The sequence below is a fragment of the Chiloscyllium plagiosum genome, unplaced genomic scaffold (assembly GCF_037043375.1).
Source record: "Chiloscyllium plagiosum isolate Xiang-an unplaced genomic scaffold, Cpla_swu_hap1 HiC_scaffold_6, whole genome shotgun sequence".
NCBI classification, from domain to species: Eukaryota; Metazoa; Chordata; class Chondrichthyes; order Orectolobiformes; family Hemiscylliidae; genus Chiloscyllium; species Chiloscyllium plagiosum.
The window spans coordinates 130,382,703-130,399,059 of NW_028270144.1; the positions used below are offsets into that span (position 1 = coordinate 130,382,703).

Below are 16,357 nucleotides of genomic sequence, written 5' to 3' on the forward strand. Positions count from 1 at the left end.
TTTAAATAAATTCTGTTATGCTTAAAGCCGAGTGGTTTGACCACACCTGGAACCCCCACGTCACATCTGCCTTTAAAATAAGAAAAGGTTAGGGTCTAGATTACCTTCTTAAACTATTTTGAGGGGAGTCTGGCCTTGTCCAAAATACATGGAAACAGACCCTTTGGCCAACCAGGTATCCCGAAATGAACCAGTCCCATTTGCCTGCACATTCCTCAGAACATTTCCTATCCATGAACCTGGCCAAATCTCTTTTTAATGTTGAAATTGTACTCACTTCTTCCACTTCCTCTGGCAGCTCTTTCCATTCACGCATCACCCTCTGTGTGAAAAACTTCCCCTTTAGGTCCCTTTTAAATCTTTCCCCTCTCACCATAAAGCTATGTCCTCCCATTTTGGACTCCCCTATCCTGGCAAAAGACCTTGGCTATTCACCCTACTGATGCCGCTCATAATTTTATAAACCTCTTTAAGAACTCCCCTCAGCCACTCCAGGGAAAACAGCCCCAATCTATCCAGCCACTCCTCACAACTCAAACCATCCAGGCTTGGGAATCATAATGAGGAGGAGTTGGTGTTGGACCGGGGGGAACCAAGTTAAAATAACACCAGGCTATAGTCCATCAGGTTTACCTGGAAGGACTAGCTTTCAGAGCGCTGCTCCGTCATCAGGTAGTTGCTCATCAGCACAGTTTGGTGCTCCCTCATACTGAACCTCCGACAGTGCGGCACTCCCTCAGCACTGACCCTCCGACAGTGCAGCACTCCCTCAGCACTGACCCTCCGACAGTGCGGCACTCCCTCAGCACTGACCCTCCGACAGTGCAGCACTCCCTCAGCACTGACCCTCCGACAGTGCGGCGCCCCCTCAGCACTGACCCTCCGACAGTGTGGTACTCCCTCAGCACTGACCCTCCGACAGTGCCCACTCCCTCAGCACTGACCCTTTGACACTGCGGCACTCCCTCAGCACTGACCTCCGACAGTGTGGCACTCCCTCAGCACTGACCCTCCGACAGTGTGGCACTCCCTCAGCACTGACCCTCCGACAGTGTGGTACTCCCTCAGCACTGACCTCCGACAGTGTGGTACTCCCTCAGCACTGACCCTCCGACAGTGCGGCACTCCCTCAGCACTGACCCTCCGACAGTGCGGCACTCCCTCAGCACTGACCCTCCGACAGTGCAGCACTCCCTCAGCACTGACCCTCCGACAGTGCAGCACTCCCTCAGCACTGACCCTCTGACACTGCGGCACTCCCTCAGCACTGACCTCCGACAGTGTGGCACTCCCTCAGCACCGACCCTCCGACAGTGTGGTACTCCCTCAGCACTGACCCTCTGACAGTGCGGCGCTCCCTCAGCACTGACCCTCCGACAGTGCGACACTCCCTCAGCACTGACCCTCCGACAGTGCCCACTCCCTCAGCACTGACCCTCTGACAATGCGGCACTCCCTCAGCATTGACCCTCTGACAGTGTGGCACTCCCTCAGCACTGACCCTCCGACAGTGCCCACTCCCTCAGCACTGACCCTCTGACAATGCGGCACTCCCTCAGCATTGACCCTCTGACAGTGTGGCACTCCCTCAGCACTGACCCTCTGACAGTGCGGCACTCCCTCAGCACTGACCTCCGACAGTGTGGCACTCCCTCAGCACCGACCCTCCCACAGTGTGGTACTCCCTCAGCACTGACCCTCTGACAGTGCGGCGCACCCTCAGCACTGACCCTCTGACAATGCGGCACTCCCTCAGCATTGACCCTCTGACAGTGCCCACTCCCTCAGCACTGACCCTCTGACAGTGCGGCACTCCCTCAGCACTGACCCTCTGACAGTGCGGCGCTCCCTCAGCACTGACCCTCTGACAGTGCGGCGCTCCCTCAGCACTGACCCTCTGACAGTGCGGCGCTCCCTCAGCACTGACCCTCTGACAGTGCGGCGCTCCCTCAGCACTGACCCTCCGACAGTGCCCACTCGCTCAGCACTGACCCTCCGACAGTGCCCACTCGCTCAGCACTGACCCTCCGACAGTGCCCACTCCCTCAGCACTGACCCTCCGACAGTGCCCACTCCCTCAGCACTGACCCTCTGAAAATGCGGCACTCCCTCATCACTGACTGAGAGAGACTGGGAGAACTCCCAAGATTGGGAATTGAGTCAAAGACAAGCTGTGATCGTGGCTGACTCTTATCGGAATGAGGAGATGCGGCTTTCACGTCAGAGATGTGAAGACCGTAGCCAGGATATCTGACTGTCTCAGTTTCCCAATCCCTGGCTCAGCTGTGTTCGGAGCTGCTGCTGTGTTCTTCTGCAGTTGTGTCTCCCTCAGCATCTCCCAGTGAATGTTCTCTGTACCTAGAAAGGGGAACCAAGGACTCTGCACTTGGTACAGTCGCTGGCTCATCACTTGCTTTAAATACACTCTTGTTTCAGCTTCCCGTTTGGTCACTGAGCAGAGCCCACAATACAGTGGCTGCAATCATCAACACACACAGCAACAAAGGGAAGGGGATGGGGGCGCAGTACTGGGGCCACAGCTCGCTGCCATCGTGAGAGCTCCGGAAATGTGGGAGAATGAAGCAACTCCAAAGGGATCAGTCATTACAGATTCTTATGTTCACTCATCCCACCCTGATGTCTTGATGAGATGTTGTGTGGTCATGTCCCACTCTGGAGCCTGGGGAGGATAAACCAGACTGAGCCTTCTGCGTAGTGTGAATGCCAACCTGTTAGAGGGTCAGTGCTGAGGGAGTGGGCACTGTCGGAGGGTCAGTGCTGAGGGAGTGGGCACTGTCGGAGGGTCAGTGCTGAGGGAGTGGGCACTGACGGAGGGTCAGTGCTGAGGGAGTGCCGCACTGTCGGAGGGTCAGTGCTGAGGGAGTGGGCACTGTCGGAGGGTCAGTGCTGAGGGAGTGCCGCACTGTCGGAGGGTCAGTGCTGAGGGAGTGCCGCACTGTCGGAGGGTCAGTGCTGAGGGAGTGGGCACTGTCGGAGGGTCAGTGCTGAGGGAGTGCTGCACTGTCAGAGCGTCAGTGCTGAGGGAGTGCCACACTGTCAGAGGGTCAGTGCTGAGGGAGTGCCGCACTGTCAGAGGGTCAGTGCTGAGGGAGTGCCACACTGTCGGAGGGTCAGTGCTGAGGGAGTGCCGCACTGTCGGAGGGTCAGTGCTGAGGGAGTGCCACACTGTCGGAGGGTCAGTGCTGAGGGACTGCCGCACTGTCGGAGGGTCAGTGCTGAGGGAGTGTTCTAGTCTCGGAGAGTCAGTGCTGGAGGTAAATCTCTGGAGGTCATCTCATTGAAACACAGAAGACTCTATCAAAGTGTGATTGGGCAGATATGGAGAGGTGTTTTGACGCAGACTGTAGAATCTATGAGACAGGGGCACGTCCCTGGTTAAGGGGTTGATGATTTCAGACTGAGCTGAGGATGAATTTCTTTACTGGAGGAGTGTGAATCTCTGGATTGTCCATCCCTGGGACTCAAGTCACTGCATATTCCATTGGGAATAGCTCCTTGGATTTTTGAGCACAATGGGCTGCTCTGGGTATTTGGAGAGAACAGGAGATCTCAGGGTTAATGACAACCAGGATCTCACTGAATGGTGTGGCAGAACCATTTCCTGCTGCTCGGATTTCTTTAGCATCTTGAAGATAAACTGATTAGTCCCGTTGTTGGGTCTCTTGTTCACTGCAGCTCAGTAACTACAGTTTACAAAATGCCACATCAAATGTTTTACGCAGTGCTTCACTGGCAGACAGGGTGAATGGACCCAGAGTGAGTGCAGATTGAGAGTGTGACTCAGGGTGGATGGCATGGATATCCCCGTGTGAGTGTGGTCAGTACATACTGACCAGCCCTGGGGTTTCCTGACAATAATCAGTCTGGGAATTTCCACTTGTTCCTGCCAGCAACAACGGTTTCTCAGAGGAGACAGTTCCAGCTTTCCACACCCCTGAATGTTTCCTGACTCCATGTCGCTGACATGTTCAGGTTCAGCCCCTTGTTCTGGAGTCCGTAGTCCGTAGACAGGAAATAGCTTCTCTTTTTAACAACCCTATCAAACTCTTTCATCATCTTCAATCTCTTGATTAGATCACTTTTTCATTTTCGAAACTCGAGGGATTACAAACCAAGGGCAAGTGATCTGCCTTTGTCAGGCAGCCTTTCATCTTGTAGCAACTGGCCAGGCAAAGAGAACAAATCTAATCCCAGGCTTCAAAAGGCTGGCCTGTCACTATGGCAACGCTAGGCCATTTGATCTTAGAACTAGCAATGTAACACCAATAATAAAGCCTTTTATTAGCTCAAAAAATTAAAACAAACAATGCAACATCAGAGCAATTAAACATTCCAGCAAAAAAAGCATATTTCAAAAGATCACACATTATAGATTTACAAAACAGCAGATTGAGTTTGTTACATCCTTTCTTTTTAATTATGAAGACTTTTTCCTTTTTTTTAAAAAAAGCACCTAATTTATCAGGACAATGTAGCAGGTTAAGGGGGGTGGGGGGTAAATGTTACACTGCAGGGGGGGATCTGTGAACCTGAGGCTTCATTATCATCTCTGTCAGCGAGAGCACAAGGCGAATGATGGGGCAGGGGTTGGAAGCTGAGCTTTGGACAGGGAACGTCGTTTCTGTATAATGCCTGCTGCGAGTGAGTGGGTCATCCAACCACATGAGCTGTAAGAGCGAGCTGAATGAGGAGACACGGGGTGACTGGAGCGAGTCGGGGTAGGGTGAGGTGGGGTGTAGCTGGAGCGAGGTGGATTGGATTTCAGGGGCTTGCTGGAGTTTGGTTGGTGGCTGTCGTTTTCGGGACTGTGATCTCAGCCTAAGTCACCTGAGAGGCATCTGTTAGAATTAATGAACTTGCTCAGCAGCAAGGTGGGTCGCGGAGGGGGGTCTCAGGATTGGGGAACTATGGCACCTCCCAGTTGGGCTCAGCTCTGGTTAGACATACAGCAGTTCTCCATGCCCCTGCCATTGGCTAGATCCCCATTGTCCCCCTCCTTCCCAATCACAAAGGCCACAGTCTCAAACTCCCCCCGTGGCCAATTCCATGGCACCCCAGCCTTCATATCAAGCAGTGATTGCAACATTAACATTCTTACAAACCATAATAAACAAACAGTCAAAAGATACAAGAGATTGCTTTTTTTTAAAAGAAAGACCACCAAGCACCGCCCCCCCCCACTTTCCATCCAGGTATGGTTTTGAATGGGGAGGGGTGTAGGGAAAGGGCTGAGGGGGAGGTGAAGAGGAATGTGGAAGCTCCTGGATGGAAAGGAAATCGGAAAGAGGGGAAATGCCAGAATGTGGAGATCCCGCAGATCCCGAGGGAGTCTCAGCATTTGGGAGGAGTCGGTATAATGTCTGCTGTAGAGAGAGCTCACTGTGGGACAGCTCCTGGGCTATTCTTGTGGTCGTGTCTGGCCTGGCGAAGCTCCCCATCTTCACCCCATTAACCAGACTGTGCAACCGAGTTCATCCTTTTCAGTTCATCATGGGTGGGGGGGGGGAAAGAGAGTGGATTTTAGGGGGTGCAAGAGGGGAAGGGGGCTGTTAAACCCAGACTGGTGGAAGTGAAAGTGGTTTTGAACAGTTTATGGCAGGAAGAGGGGGATTGGGAGCTGGTTTCCCTTCAGTAACCAGTACAGTGTGTCTCACCATCAGGATCATTCTGGTCAGAGGAGAGAGCCCATTCCCCACACACCCCCTCCCCTCCCCTCCCCTGGGGGTCTCCTCACACTCACACCCCCCACCCACTGTGTGGGGGCCCCCGAGTGGTACTGACTTAGAATCCCTATCTCCGAGTCAAACTATAGGTTTTACGTATCAACTCCCACCTGCCCTGAAGGTGGGTCATAGCACATTTTAAACAGTTCCCTGCTGTTTGAGCTAGGCTGGCCCCCACCCCATTGAAACAACTCCCCACCCCCCACACCCACCTTCAATCCCCAGCAAACGGCAACTCAAGGTCCTGATAGTTTGAGCCACTTACAAATGCCTGAAGGTCCAGTGGGTTCCTGCTGGGATTTCACAGAGGGGACACAAGGCAGCTGCTTGCCCATCAACCCTCTCCACCCACAGGCAAGGCCATTCTGCCCCAGCACAATCCCCTAGACCACCCTGCCCTCCAGGTTCAAAACAAAGCCACTGAACGTATCGGACTTTATTCCTTGGAATGTCAGAGGCCGAGGGATGACCTTACTGAGGCATATAAAATCATGAGGGCTTGGATAGGATTAATGCAGAGAATCTTTCTCCCAAGGATGGGGAATTGAAAACTAGAGCGCATAGGCTTAAGGTGAGAGGGGGAATGATTTAAGAAGGACCTGAGGGGTAACTCTTCACACAGAGAGTGGTGTGTGTATGGAATGGGCTGCCAGAGAACGTGGTTGAGGCTGGTACAACAACAACATTTAAGAGCCGTTTGGATAGGGACATGGATGGGAAGGGGTTAGAGGGATATGGACCCAGTTGGGCAGTTGGAAATGTGCCAAGTGGCATCATGGATCATGCTACATTGCTCTATGACTCTATAACTGAAAGCAATGAATTTGGAAAGACCTCACACAGTCTCTTGTTTGGGATCGATTCTGGATTGGGAATAAAACATCCTGATGCAACCTACCAAAATTCTCAACCAATCTAGGCTCAGGAGGGCCAGTGCAGTTGTGTTAAAGGGGAGGAGAGGGAAGCCACTGGATTCCCCCGTGATCTCCCTCCCTTTACCCTGCAGCCAGGGCTGCCTCACCCGGGAACTCTCAACCAATGGGAGGCCGAGGTACAGGAAGGTGCGGATAGGCTGAGGCTGTGTCTGAGGGTGTTTCTGGTAACCCCCTGGGAGATGTGGGCAATCCAGGGTGACCCCCCTGGGAGATGGGGGCTGTCCCTGGGAGATGGGGGCCGTCCCTGGGAGATGGGGGCCGTCCCTGGTGAGCAGCTCATTCCAGGAGCAGGAATAATGACAATGTGCAGGGAAGCTCCTGTGAAGAGGGGGGGCCCCAAGAATGAACCAAACACTGGGAGAACCTGACCCCCAAATCAGGATCACTCTGGACAGAGGGAGGGATGGGGGCTCTCGGACAGCAATCACACCAGCTATCCGGCTTAGGAAGTCATCCCCTTCCCACACACTCCCGGATTCATCCCCAAATGCACGAGAAATGACTTTTCTTGGGAGACAGTGTCTGCCAGGGTCTTGGTGAGGGGGGTGGCGGTGGTTTGGAAAGCAAAGAGGGTGTGCCCTGAATATTGGGAACAGACCTATTGTAGATCTCTGCCCTTGGTCACTCTCCTTCTGAATGTTGGACAGAGTTGAGCTCTTCCCACGTTCAGTGGGATTTCCAGGGCCGTTACCCAGAGATTACAATGTCCTGACTGTGGCTAACCATCGGCAGGGGTTGGGGGGGTTTGGGGAGGTGGAGGGAATGACAGGCTGGGGGAGGGGGAAGTGGGGGGAGGGAGGGAGGGAGGGAGTGGGGGAGGGGGAGGGAGGGAGTGGGGAAGGGGGAGGGAGTGAAGGTGGGAGTGGGAATGGGGAGGGGGAGAGGGAGCCTTCTTCACAAGAGCTGACAGGATCGCTTGCTTTTCACCGGAGCTGGGTTAATGACAGCTCTCACAGCCTCGGCAAAGACCTCTTTAATGCCTTCCTGGTTGAGGGCGGAGCACTCCATGTATTTGACGGCCTGGATCTGCTTGGCCAGCCCGTTGCCCTGGTGATGGGAAATGGGGCTCAGGTTCTGCTCCTTGAGCTTCTTGATGGTCTCAGGGTCATTCCTCAAGTCCTTCTTGGTGCCCACGAGAAGCATTGGCACATCCGGGCAGTGGTGGGTCACCTCAGGGTGCCACTTGTGGCGCACATTCTCATACGACGGGGGGCTGGCTATGGAGAAGCAGATGATGAAGACGTCAGTCTGGGGGTAGGATAATGTCCTCAGTCTGTCATACTCCTCCTGACCCGCAGTGTCCCACAGATTCAGGCTCACTGTCCGATTGTCCACGGTGATCTGTGCGCTGTAGTTATCGAAGACAGTTGGGATGTATTCCTTGGGGAAGGCGTTGGTGGTGTAACAGATCAGGAGGCAGGTCTTCCCAACTGCACCATCTCCCACCACCACACATTTAATGCTCTGCATCCCTGGGCCGTGGTAATCACCTTCTCAGTCAGTAACCTGCAAACCCACCGAAACAAAACCCAAAACGTCAGCAACTGAAGAACAAACCCCCACCCCCTCCCCCAACAGACCCCCTCCCCCTCCCCCAACAGACCCCCTCCCCCTCCCCCAACCCTACTCTGAACCTGCTGCCAGTGTGGAGTCACACATTAGGCCAGACTGGATAAACACGGCAGATTCCCTTCCCGCAGAGACTTTAGTCAGCCAGATTGTTACAGCAATCTGCAGTGGCTACGTGGTCACCATTAGGCAAATGTGGCATTCAGATCTTTATTAAATTCATCCATCACAGCGACATTCACCTCCTAGAATCTCAGTTACTCGCTCAGTGCCACCACATCAACATCATGGGCTCCCCTTGAGGGAGAAGCGACAGCGGTGGCTTTAACAAAATGATACCTGGACTCCAAGCTACAACAGAGGGGTGTTCCAGGGTATTTCAAACGTTATGTTGTGATTTGAAAGTTTTCAGTACGTTATGGGTTACAGCTGATGGCAGTCTGGAATGAGGGGCAGAGCCGGATCTATCTGAAATGAAATGAGGAAGGTCTCTGACACACAGCAGTGCTCAGTGAGAGATCGGTTGCTCATCTAGTTCGGTTAGGAGGTGGTTTACGCAGGGACAGGGCAGATCTATCACAATCTCGGTGAATTAAGGACAGCCCAGAGGGGCCGAAGAGCCTCCTCCTGTTCCAACGTTCGGATCACATTGTTGGAAAACCCATCTGACTCAGGAAGGCTGGACCAGAGGCTTGGAATCCAGGATTCACTCTGCTGCACGACCTCTAACCCTTGGACCACTTAGCTAGGGACACATTACACTTTCCCCCAGAGCCAAGGGAACTCCAACATGGGGGGGGGGGGGCCTGTGGTCAGGAAAGGAAACGGAGGTTGTCAGGGAGACAGGTATGGGCACTCAGTGAGGGAGCTGTGTCTCAGCTTGCCTGTTAGTGAGTGTAGACCAGAACAGGCAACTACAACAAGGGTCAGCAAACCTCCTCCGGCCAGGTCACCAGGATTATTCAAGGCTGAGACGGATTATTAACCAGGAAGTGAACCAAGGGTTTTGGGGAAAAGGCAGGAAAATGGAGTTAAGGATCTTCAGATCAACCATGACCTCACAAAATGGGGGACAGAATTGATGGGTGGACCGGCCTACTCCTGCTCCAATGTGTTTTGGTTTTCTGATCTGAAATGTCCGAGTGGGGTATTCCTTCTGATCCATACTCACCAAAAACATCCTGATCACATCCCCACATCATCCTAAAAATGGCCACATCAACGCAGCACAGCTCCCTCAGGAGTCAGTGCTGACTCCCTGCTCAACACTCACTTCCCAGTCTGAATGTCAAGGGTCACAGAAGGTAGACCAACACTCCGCCAGCGCAGTGCTCCCTCAGTGCTGACCCTTGCATTACAGTGCTGAGGGAGCGCCGCACTGTCGGAGGGTCGGTGCTGAGGGAGCGCCGCACTGTCGGTGCTGAGGGAGCGCCGCACTGTCGGAGGGTCGGTGCTGAGGGAGCGCCGCACTGTCGGAGGGTCGGTGCTGAGGGAGCGCCGCACTGTCGGAGGGTCGGTGCTGAGGGAGCGCCGCACTGTCGGAGGGTCGGTGCTGAGGGAGCGCCGCACTGTCGGAGGGTCGGTGCTGAGGGAGCGCCGCACTGTCGGAGGGTCGGTGCTGAGGGAGCGCCGCACTGTCGGAGGGTCGGTGCTGAGGGAGCGCCGCACTGTCGGAGGGTCGGTGCTGAGGGAGCGCCGCACTGTCGGAGGGTCGGTGCTGAGGGAGCGCCGCACTGTCGGAGGGTCGGTGCTGAGGGAGCGCCGCACTGTCGGAGGGTCGGTGCTGAGGGAGCGCCGCACTGTCAGAGGGTCAGTGCTGAGGGAGCGCCGCACTGTCAGAGGGTCAGTGCTGAGGGAGCGCCGCACTGTCGGAGGGTCAGTGCTGAGGGAGCGCCGCACTGTCGGAGGGTCGGTGCAGAAGGAGCGCCGCACTGTCGGAGGGTCGGTGCAGAGGGAGCGCCGCACTGTCGGAGGGTCGGTGCAGAGGGAGCGCCGCACTGTCGGAGTAATGGCCTTCCGGGTAGATGCTCCTGTTTTGTAGATGACTAGGGACAACATCAGTGAACGGGGTCATCGTGTCATCATTTTGCTCTCTGTGGGATCTTGCCGTGTAGAACATGGCCTTAGTGTTTACGCAGTGAACCACAAAAGTGGTTTGGGATGTCCTCTACCTGAGAAAGGTGCTATAAAAATGCAAGTTGTTTTCCTTTTCCTCACTTAGCCTCATGGGTTAACAAAAGTGACAATTAAGGGGGGGTGGTTGGAATCAGTTGAAAATAACTCCTTAATGATCTATCTGCAAGGGAGAGAGTAGGCCAGCATTAATCTGATTCTCCGATAAGGCCGGTATCGAGGGAGCCGTGTGTTTAGATGTTGTCTTCCTGGTGATTAACTCAGTGGATGATTCAGGGTGTGTTTCTACTGAATCAATAACACACCATGTCACTGAACTTAGACCCCAACAGCAGGTCAGGAACAGATAGAGCTCTGTCACTCTGCTCCGTCTGGCTGGGCTTGCCCCTAGACAAGGCTTGGTGGTTCCTACGCCACTAATCCTCCCGCCCAGGCCTCGTCACCCCCTCCCCAGCCAGCCCTGAGCCCATCATCCCGCTCCAATTCCCAAAACCCCCTCACTACTCTGCCCCTCTGAACTGACTGGATGAACTGTTCTGACAGAGACCTGAGATCCTGGCTCAGTGTCAGTGACAGCAGGAACAAGGCCCTGGCTTCGGGCCCCATGGGTTAGAGGTGGAGGTGCAGAGAGAATCATTAACCTGGACACCAGGCCTCAGGCTTCTCTCTGTGCAGAGACTCTGTGAAAGTCACCTTGATCGGTACAAGGCGGGAATTAAGAGTAAAATGGAACCTGTGTTGCTGGAACCCACCAGAGCCCAAGGCTGACCTTACTGTTTCTCTAACTTTCTGGGACTAGGCCCTGCCTCGGTGCAGGGTGAGGGTGACTGAGCTCACACCCACAGCCCACACCTCATGAGGGACAGCAGTCCCAGGAAAGGAGTGGCCAGTCAGAAAAGGGTTAATTTTACAAAGACAGGTCTCTCAGGTATCCCCGCCAGCTCATGAAATGAAGCAACCCAAAGGAGCAGTTAGAAGGGTTTGGGTAGTTTCTCTTGAATGACTATTTCCTCTGGGAGGGGGAGAGAAAGGGGTGAGGGAGGGGAGGGAACGAGGAAAGTTGGGGTGAAGGAATGGAGAAAGAGGAGGGGAAGGGGGAAAGCGGGTGAGGAGGGGGAACTCTTCTCCCGTCACCAAAAAGGAAGGCAGCTTGATGCTGGGAGTGAGGCCCCACTGTCTTACAGAGATGTTAATATTCAGCCTCAGGAGGAGGGACTCTGTCAGGGTAATAGCCTGCTCAAAGACGTCCACTTGAAAGGACTCAAAGTCGGAAAGTGAAGGGCGGAGAGATTTAGGGAGGGAGGGTCAGAGTCCAGGGTCCAGGCAAGTGAAGGCATGGCTGCCGTCATGAATGTGATGGGAATTGGGAGATGCTCAAGGAGCCAGAATCCCCAGAGGATCAGGACTTGGGAGACAGGGAAGGGCCAAGGGAAGGGGTGGATCTGAACTAAGACAAGGATACACAAGAATTTTAAACTGGAGACTAGGAACCAACAGAAGGGAATGAGAGATAGTGAAGGGGAGTTTGGATGTGGGGAATGGAGTTTTGAACGAGGATGGATGTCACTGTATTGAAGGTGGTTTCCCAGATGAAAACCTTGAACGGGTGGAAAATCCTTGCGGAAAGGTTGGGCAGGCTAGATCCAACGGAGTTCCAAAACGTGAGAGAGACTCAACTGAAACACCCAGGATCGTGAGGGACATGGCCTAGGGAGGGTCAGTGGACGGTGGGGGATGTGGAAGAGATGGTTCCTCCTGTGGGAGATTGTACAACAAAACGGTCACTGTTTAAAAACTAGGGGCCACCCATTTCCAACAAAACTGAGGAGGGTTTGGGGTTGTTGTTGAAAATCCGATGGGAGGACAGTCTTTGAATAGTTTTGAGGCCAAGGTGCAGAGGTCCCTGATGAACAAGGTACGAAAGGTTATCAGGGGTGAAAGGTTATGGGGAGCAGGCAGCAATATGGACTGATCAGATCCACCGTGACCACACCAACTGGCTGGAGGGACTGAATGGCCTATTCCTGATAGTCAATCCTGCCTCCAATCAGTGGACCCCTCACGTTGATTTGAAGACTGGACAGTTTTCTTTAACTTTGTGAAACTCTGAAGGAGATGAGGAGAGGTTTCCCAGTGGTACGGTTACATTGGATCCAGACTCTTTACCACAATGGCCCGGAGAGTCAGGCAATCTAAAACCTGATCTCACTTTGATCTGAGACAAGGAGAAATTCGTTTACTCGGGGGCTGGGAGCTTTGGGGTTTCTCCATCTCACAGGGCTGTGGGAGCTCAGTCATTGAAGATGTTGAAGGTAGCGATTGGTAGATTTCTCTAAAACAGAGGGCCGGCAGGGGGGGTTGGACAGTACAGGGGTAGGAGGTGAGGAAAAGGCATTGATATAATTCAATCAGCCATGATGGTGTGGAATGGTGGGGCAGGCTCAATGGGCTGAATGGCCTGGAGGCACCACGTCCCTATCCCGGTGCTCATCCTTCCAAACAGCAAGTACAGACTTGAAAGGATTCAGAAAAGATTTACAAGGATGTTGCCACGGTTGGAGGGTCTGAGTTTTCGGGAGAGGCTGAACAGGCTGGGGCTGTTTTCCCTGGAGCGTCGGAGGCTGAGGGGTGACCTTATAGAGGTTTATAAAATCATGAGGGGCATGGATAGGGTAAATAGGCAAAGTCTTTTCCCTGGGGTCGGGGAGTCCAGAACTAGAGGGCATAGGTTTAGGGTGAGAGGTGGAGAGATATAAAAGAGACCCAAGGGGCAACTTTTTCACGCAGAGGGTGGTACGTGTATGGAATGAGCTGCCAGAGGATGTGGTGGAGGCTGGTACAGTTGCAACATTTAAGAGGCATTTGGATGGGTACATGAATAGGAAGGGTTTGGAGGGATATGGGCCGGGTGCTGGCAGGTAGGACTAGATCAGGTTGGGATATCTGGTCGGCATGGACGGGTTGGACCGAAGGGTCTGTTTCCATGCTGTACATCTCAATGACTCTAAAATTCCACTGAACCGTGTTTCCCCTCCAGCTTGACCCACAATCCCATGCGGCATTATGTGTTGCTCTCTCTGCCCTGGTTTGAGATTCCTTTTGATTATTAAAGGGTTACAGAGTGATGTTTCTGCTTAGAACTCTGCAATCATTCAGCACAAAACAGACCGAGGCACCGTGCCCACACACACAGTTGGTTCCTAACGGCCTGGGAAGCAATCACATTGTGCACAGCAAGTACAGTAGCAGCACCTTGCTCTGGTGTGACTCATTAACTCTGGCCATTCCAGTCACATTGCAACAAGTGTGCACACAGACTCCGTCACCACCTCGACTCTGTCTCAAACGGAGCACAGCTTTGGAAATGACTCTAGGGGAATGGCCAACTCACTCTCACTGTGTCGGCTGGGTGAAGAGAGGGGGGGGGAATCCCAGAAACCCAGCCCACGGGCAGAGAAGACAATACTGAGCTGGGGCAGAGTTCCACGGGGACAGAAGAGGCCATTCAGTCCCTCAAACCTATTCAATGTAATCAGAGCTGATCTGAATTTTAACTGTGGTTTCTAGGCTGGCAGATGAGCATGGAGCTCCGAGTAACACAAATAGCGAGAGACACAGGAGCAGAATTGGGTCATTCGGCCTATCAACTCTGCTCCATTATTCAAGCACGGCTGATTTGTTGCTCAACTCCATTCTCCTGCCTCATCCCTGTACCTTGATCTCCTTCCTAATCAAAAACCTCTCTCTGTCTTACACACACGCAAAGACTTGGCCCCCACAGCCTCCTACAGCAAGGAGTCCCACAGATTCCCCACCCTCTGGCTGAAGAAACCCCTCCTCATCTCAGTTCCAAAGGGTGGTCCCTTCACCCTGAGGCTGTGCCCTTGTGTCCTAGTCTCTCCTCCTGATGGAAACATCTTCTCCACATCCACTCTACCCAGGTCTCTCAGGATTCTGGAAGTTTCAATCAGACCCCCCCCCACCGTCATCCTTGTAAACTCCATTGCCTCCAGACCCAGCGACCTTGATTGCTCCTGAGACAATGAACCCTTCATCCCCGGGATTATTGTTGTGAACCTCCTCTGGTGCCCCCCCCCCCCCCCGACCACCAACACCAGCACATCCTTCCTTAGACACCGGGCCCAACACTGATCACAACATTCCACACAAAAACAGAAACTGCTGGAAAAACTCAGTTGGCAGACTTAAAGTTTCAGGACCCGTGACCCTTGTTCCTTGGGGGGGGGGGGGGGGGGGGGGGGGGGAGAGAGAGCGAGATTCCCACCCCCATGTGAGGAGATGCTTCCTGACTCCCCTCCAAAATGGCCTTGTTGTGACCCATCCATCAGAAGACATAGATTCTCACCATCGATCCAGTCAAACTCTTTAATCATCTTAATCTTTGATCATTTTAAACCTCCTGATAAAATCATCCCAGAGTTTTCTGTACGCGAGGGGAAGGAAAGCTGGTTCAGAGAGATCTGTCCTCAGAAGTTTACCGTTTTAGTCTTGGGATCGTTCTGCACTCTCCCCAAGGCTGCTATCTCCTGGTGAGGAGTGAGCCCAGTCAGTCACTCAGTCAGGGGCCTACACCCAGACCCTCACACATACGGCAAGGCCAGCGGCAGTCCCTGGTGAATTTTACATCCAAGACAATGGACAATATTCCAGAAACCCTTTTCGTTATTTTAACAGCAAATGACTGCAGTGAATCCTGCTTCACTAGGGGACTGCCTCAGGGACTCACTGTGAAACAATAGGCCCACCCTCAGCACAAAGGGAGTTCTGTCAGCACCAGCCTGTCCCAACAGGAACCACCTCAAACTCCGACCTTCAGTCTGTAGACCTGCTGCAGCGCTGAGGGAGTGGGCACCGTCGGAGGGTCAGTGCCGAGGGAGCGCCGCACCGGAGGGTCAGTGCCGAGGGAGCGCCGCACCGTCGGAGGGTCAGTGCCGAGGGAGCGCCGCACCGTCGGAGGGTCAGTGCCGAGGGAGCGCCGCACCGTCGGATGGTAGGCGTTCTAATGAAACATTAAAATGAGAGCCAGTCTGGCCTCTGAGGCAGGTGTAACAGATCCCACAGCCAATATTTCCAAGTGTTGTTGAACATTCCCTAAACGCTGGTTACTGGGTCACCACAACAATGCTGACTGTGGGATCGAGGTGTGCACCAACCAGCTGCCACTCTTCCCACATGACATCAGTGACATCACACCAAAAATCCCTCGCTCTCTGGCAAGGTTTCCCAGAACTCGGGAGGCGGTGGGAATTGCTGGTAAAGGTCTGGGTCATACCTCAGCTTCCCGGTTCTGGCGTTTTCACGTGTGAACAAACCACCGCGGGCAAACCGAAGAAAGCAGTGTTCCTTGTTTTGGGTGTTTGTTTGTTTGTGGTTTTGTTTGACTCCTGTTGATACGGAGCCAAACCTGGGTGTAAACTGGGTGTCAGGAACCCTGGGAAGCTAAATGGTAAGAAATGCGAAACCTGAGAGCACAGGGAGTGGCTGCGCTGAACTGCCGAAGCAGTAAAGAGGGACATAAGAACATAATCTCACAAGAAACAAAAGCAGCAGTGCACCATTCGGCCCATCAAGTCTGTTCCCCCATTCAATACGGTCTCAGCCAAGCCATGTAATGAGAGTCAGAGGTGTTTAGAATCCTTACACTATGCAACTTGTGGTCTTAAACAGAATTCCCAGTAGATACACAAGCCACTGACAGAAACAGAAAATCTCAGCAGGTCTGGCAGCATCTGTGGACAGAAAGCAGACCTAACGTTTCGGGTCAAGTAACCTTTCCTCAGAACAATCGGAGGCCATTTGGCCCAACTGCTTTATGGTGCCCCACGTCACACCAGCCTCCTCCCATTCCCACTCCCCTCACCATATTCACCTACTCCTCCCATCCCTTTTCCCTCGTATGGTTACCGAGCTCAAGATAAATCTATTTAAGATTGAGTTTTAATTAAGAATGCCGTA

The 16,357-nt window shown here is 53.4% G+C and overlaps 1 protein-coding gene across 1 annotated transcript; it reads right to left on the reverse strand.

Moving 5' to 3' along the window:
* Window positions 1-4,278: 4,278 nt before the first annotated feature.
* Window positions 4,279-16,111, reverse strand: LOC122550983 (rho-related GTP-binding protein RhoG-like). Its single transcript, XM_043692566.2, has 2 exons — window positions 16,044-16,111; window positions 4,279-8,185 (listed from the first exon to the last, which is right to left on the reverse strand). Exon 2 carries the CDS (start codon window positions 8,147-8,149, stop codon window positions 7,574-7,576), a length of 576 nt encoding a protein of 191 aa, XP_043548501.1. The 5' UTR covers window positions 8,150-8,185; window positions 16,044-16,111; the 3' UTR covers window positions 4,279-7,573.
* Window positions 16,112-16,357: the final 246 nt, after the last annotated feature.

Bases quoted from the DNA above. Each gene is read 5' to 3' on its own strand.
- LOC122550983 (XM_043692566.2), bottom strand. From the start codon at position 8,149: ATGCAGAGCATTAAATGTGTGGTGGTGGGAGATGGTGCAGTTGGGAAG.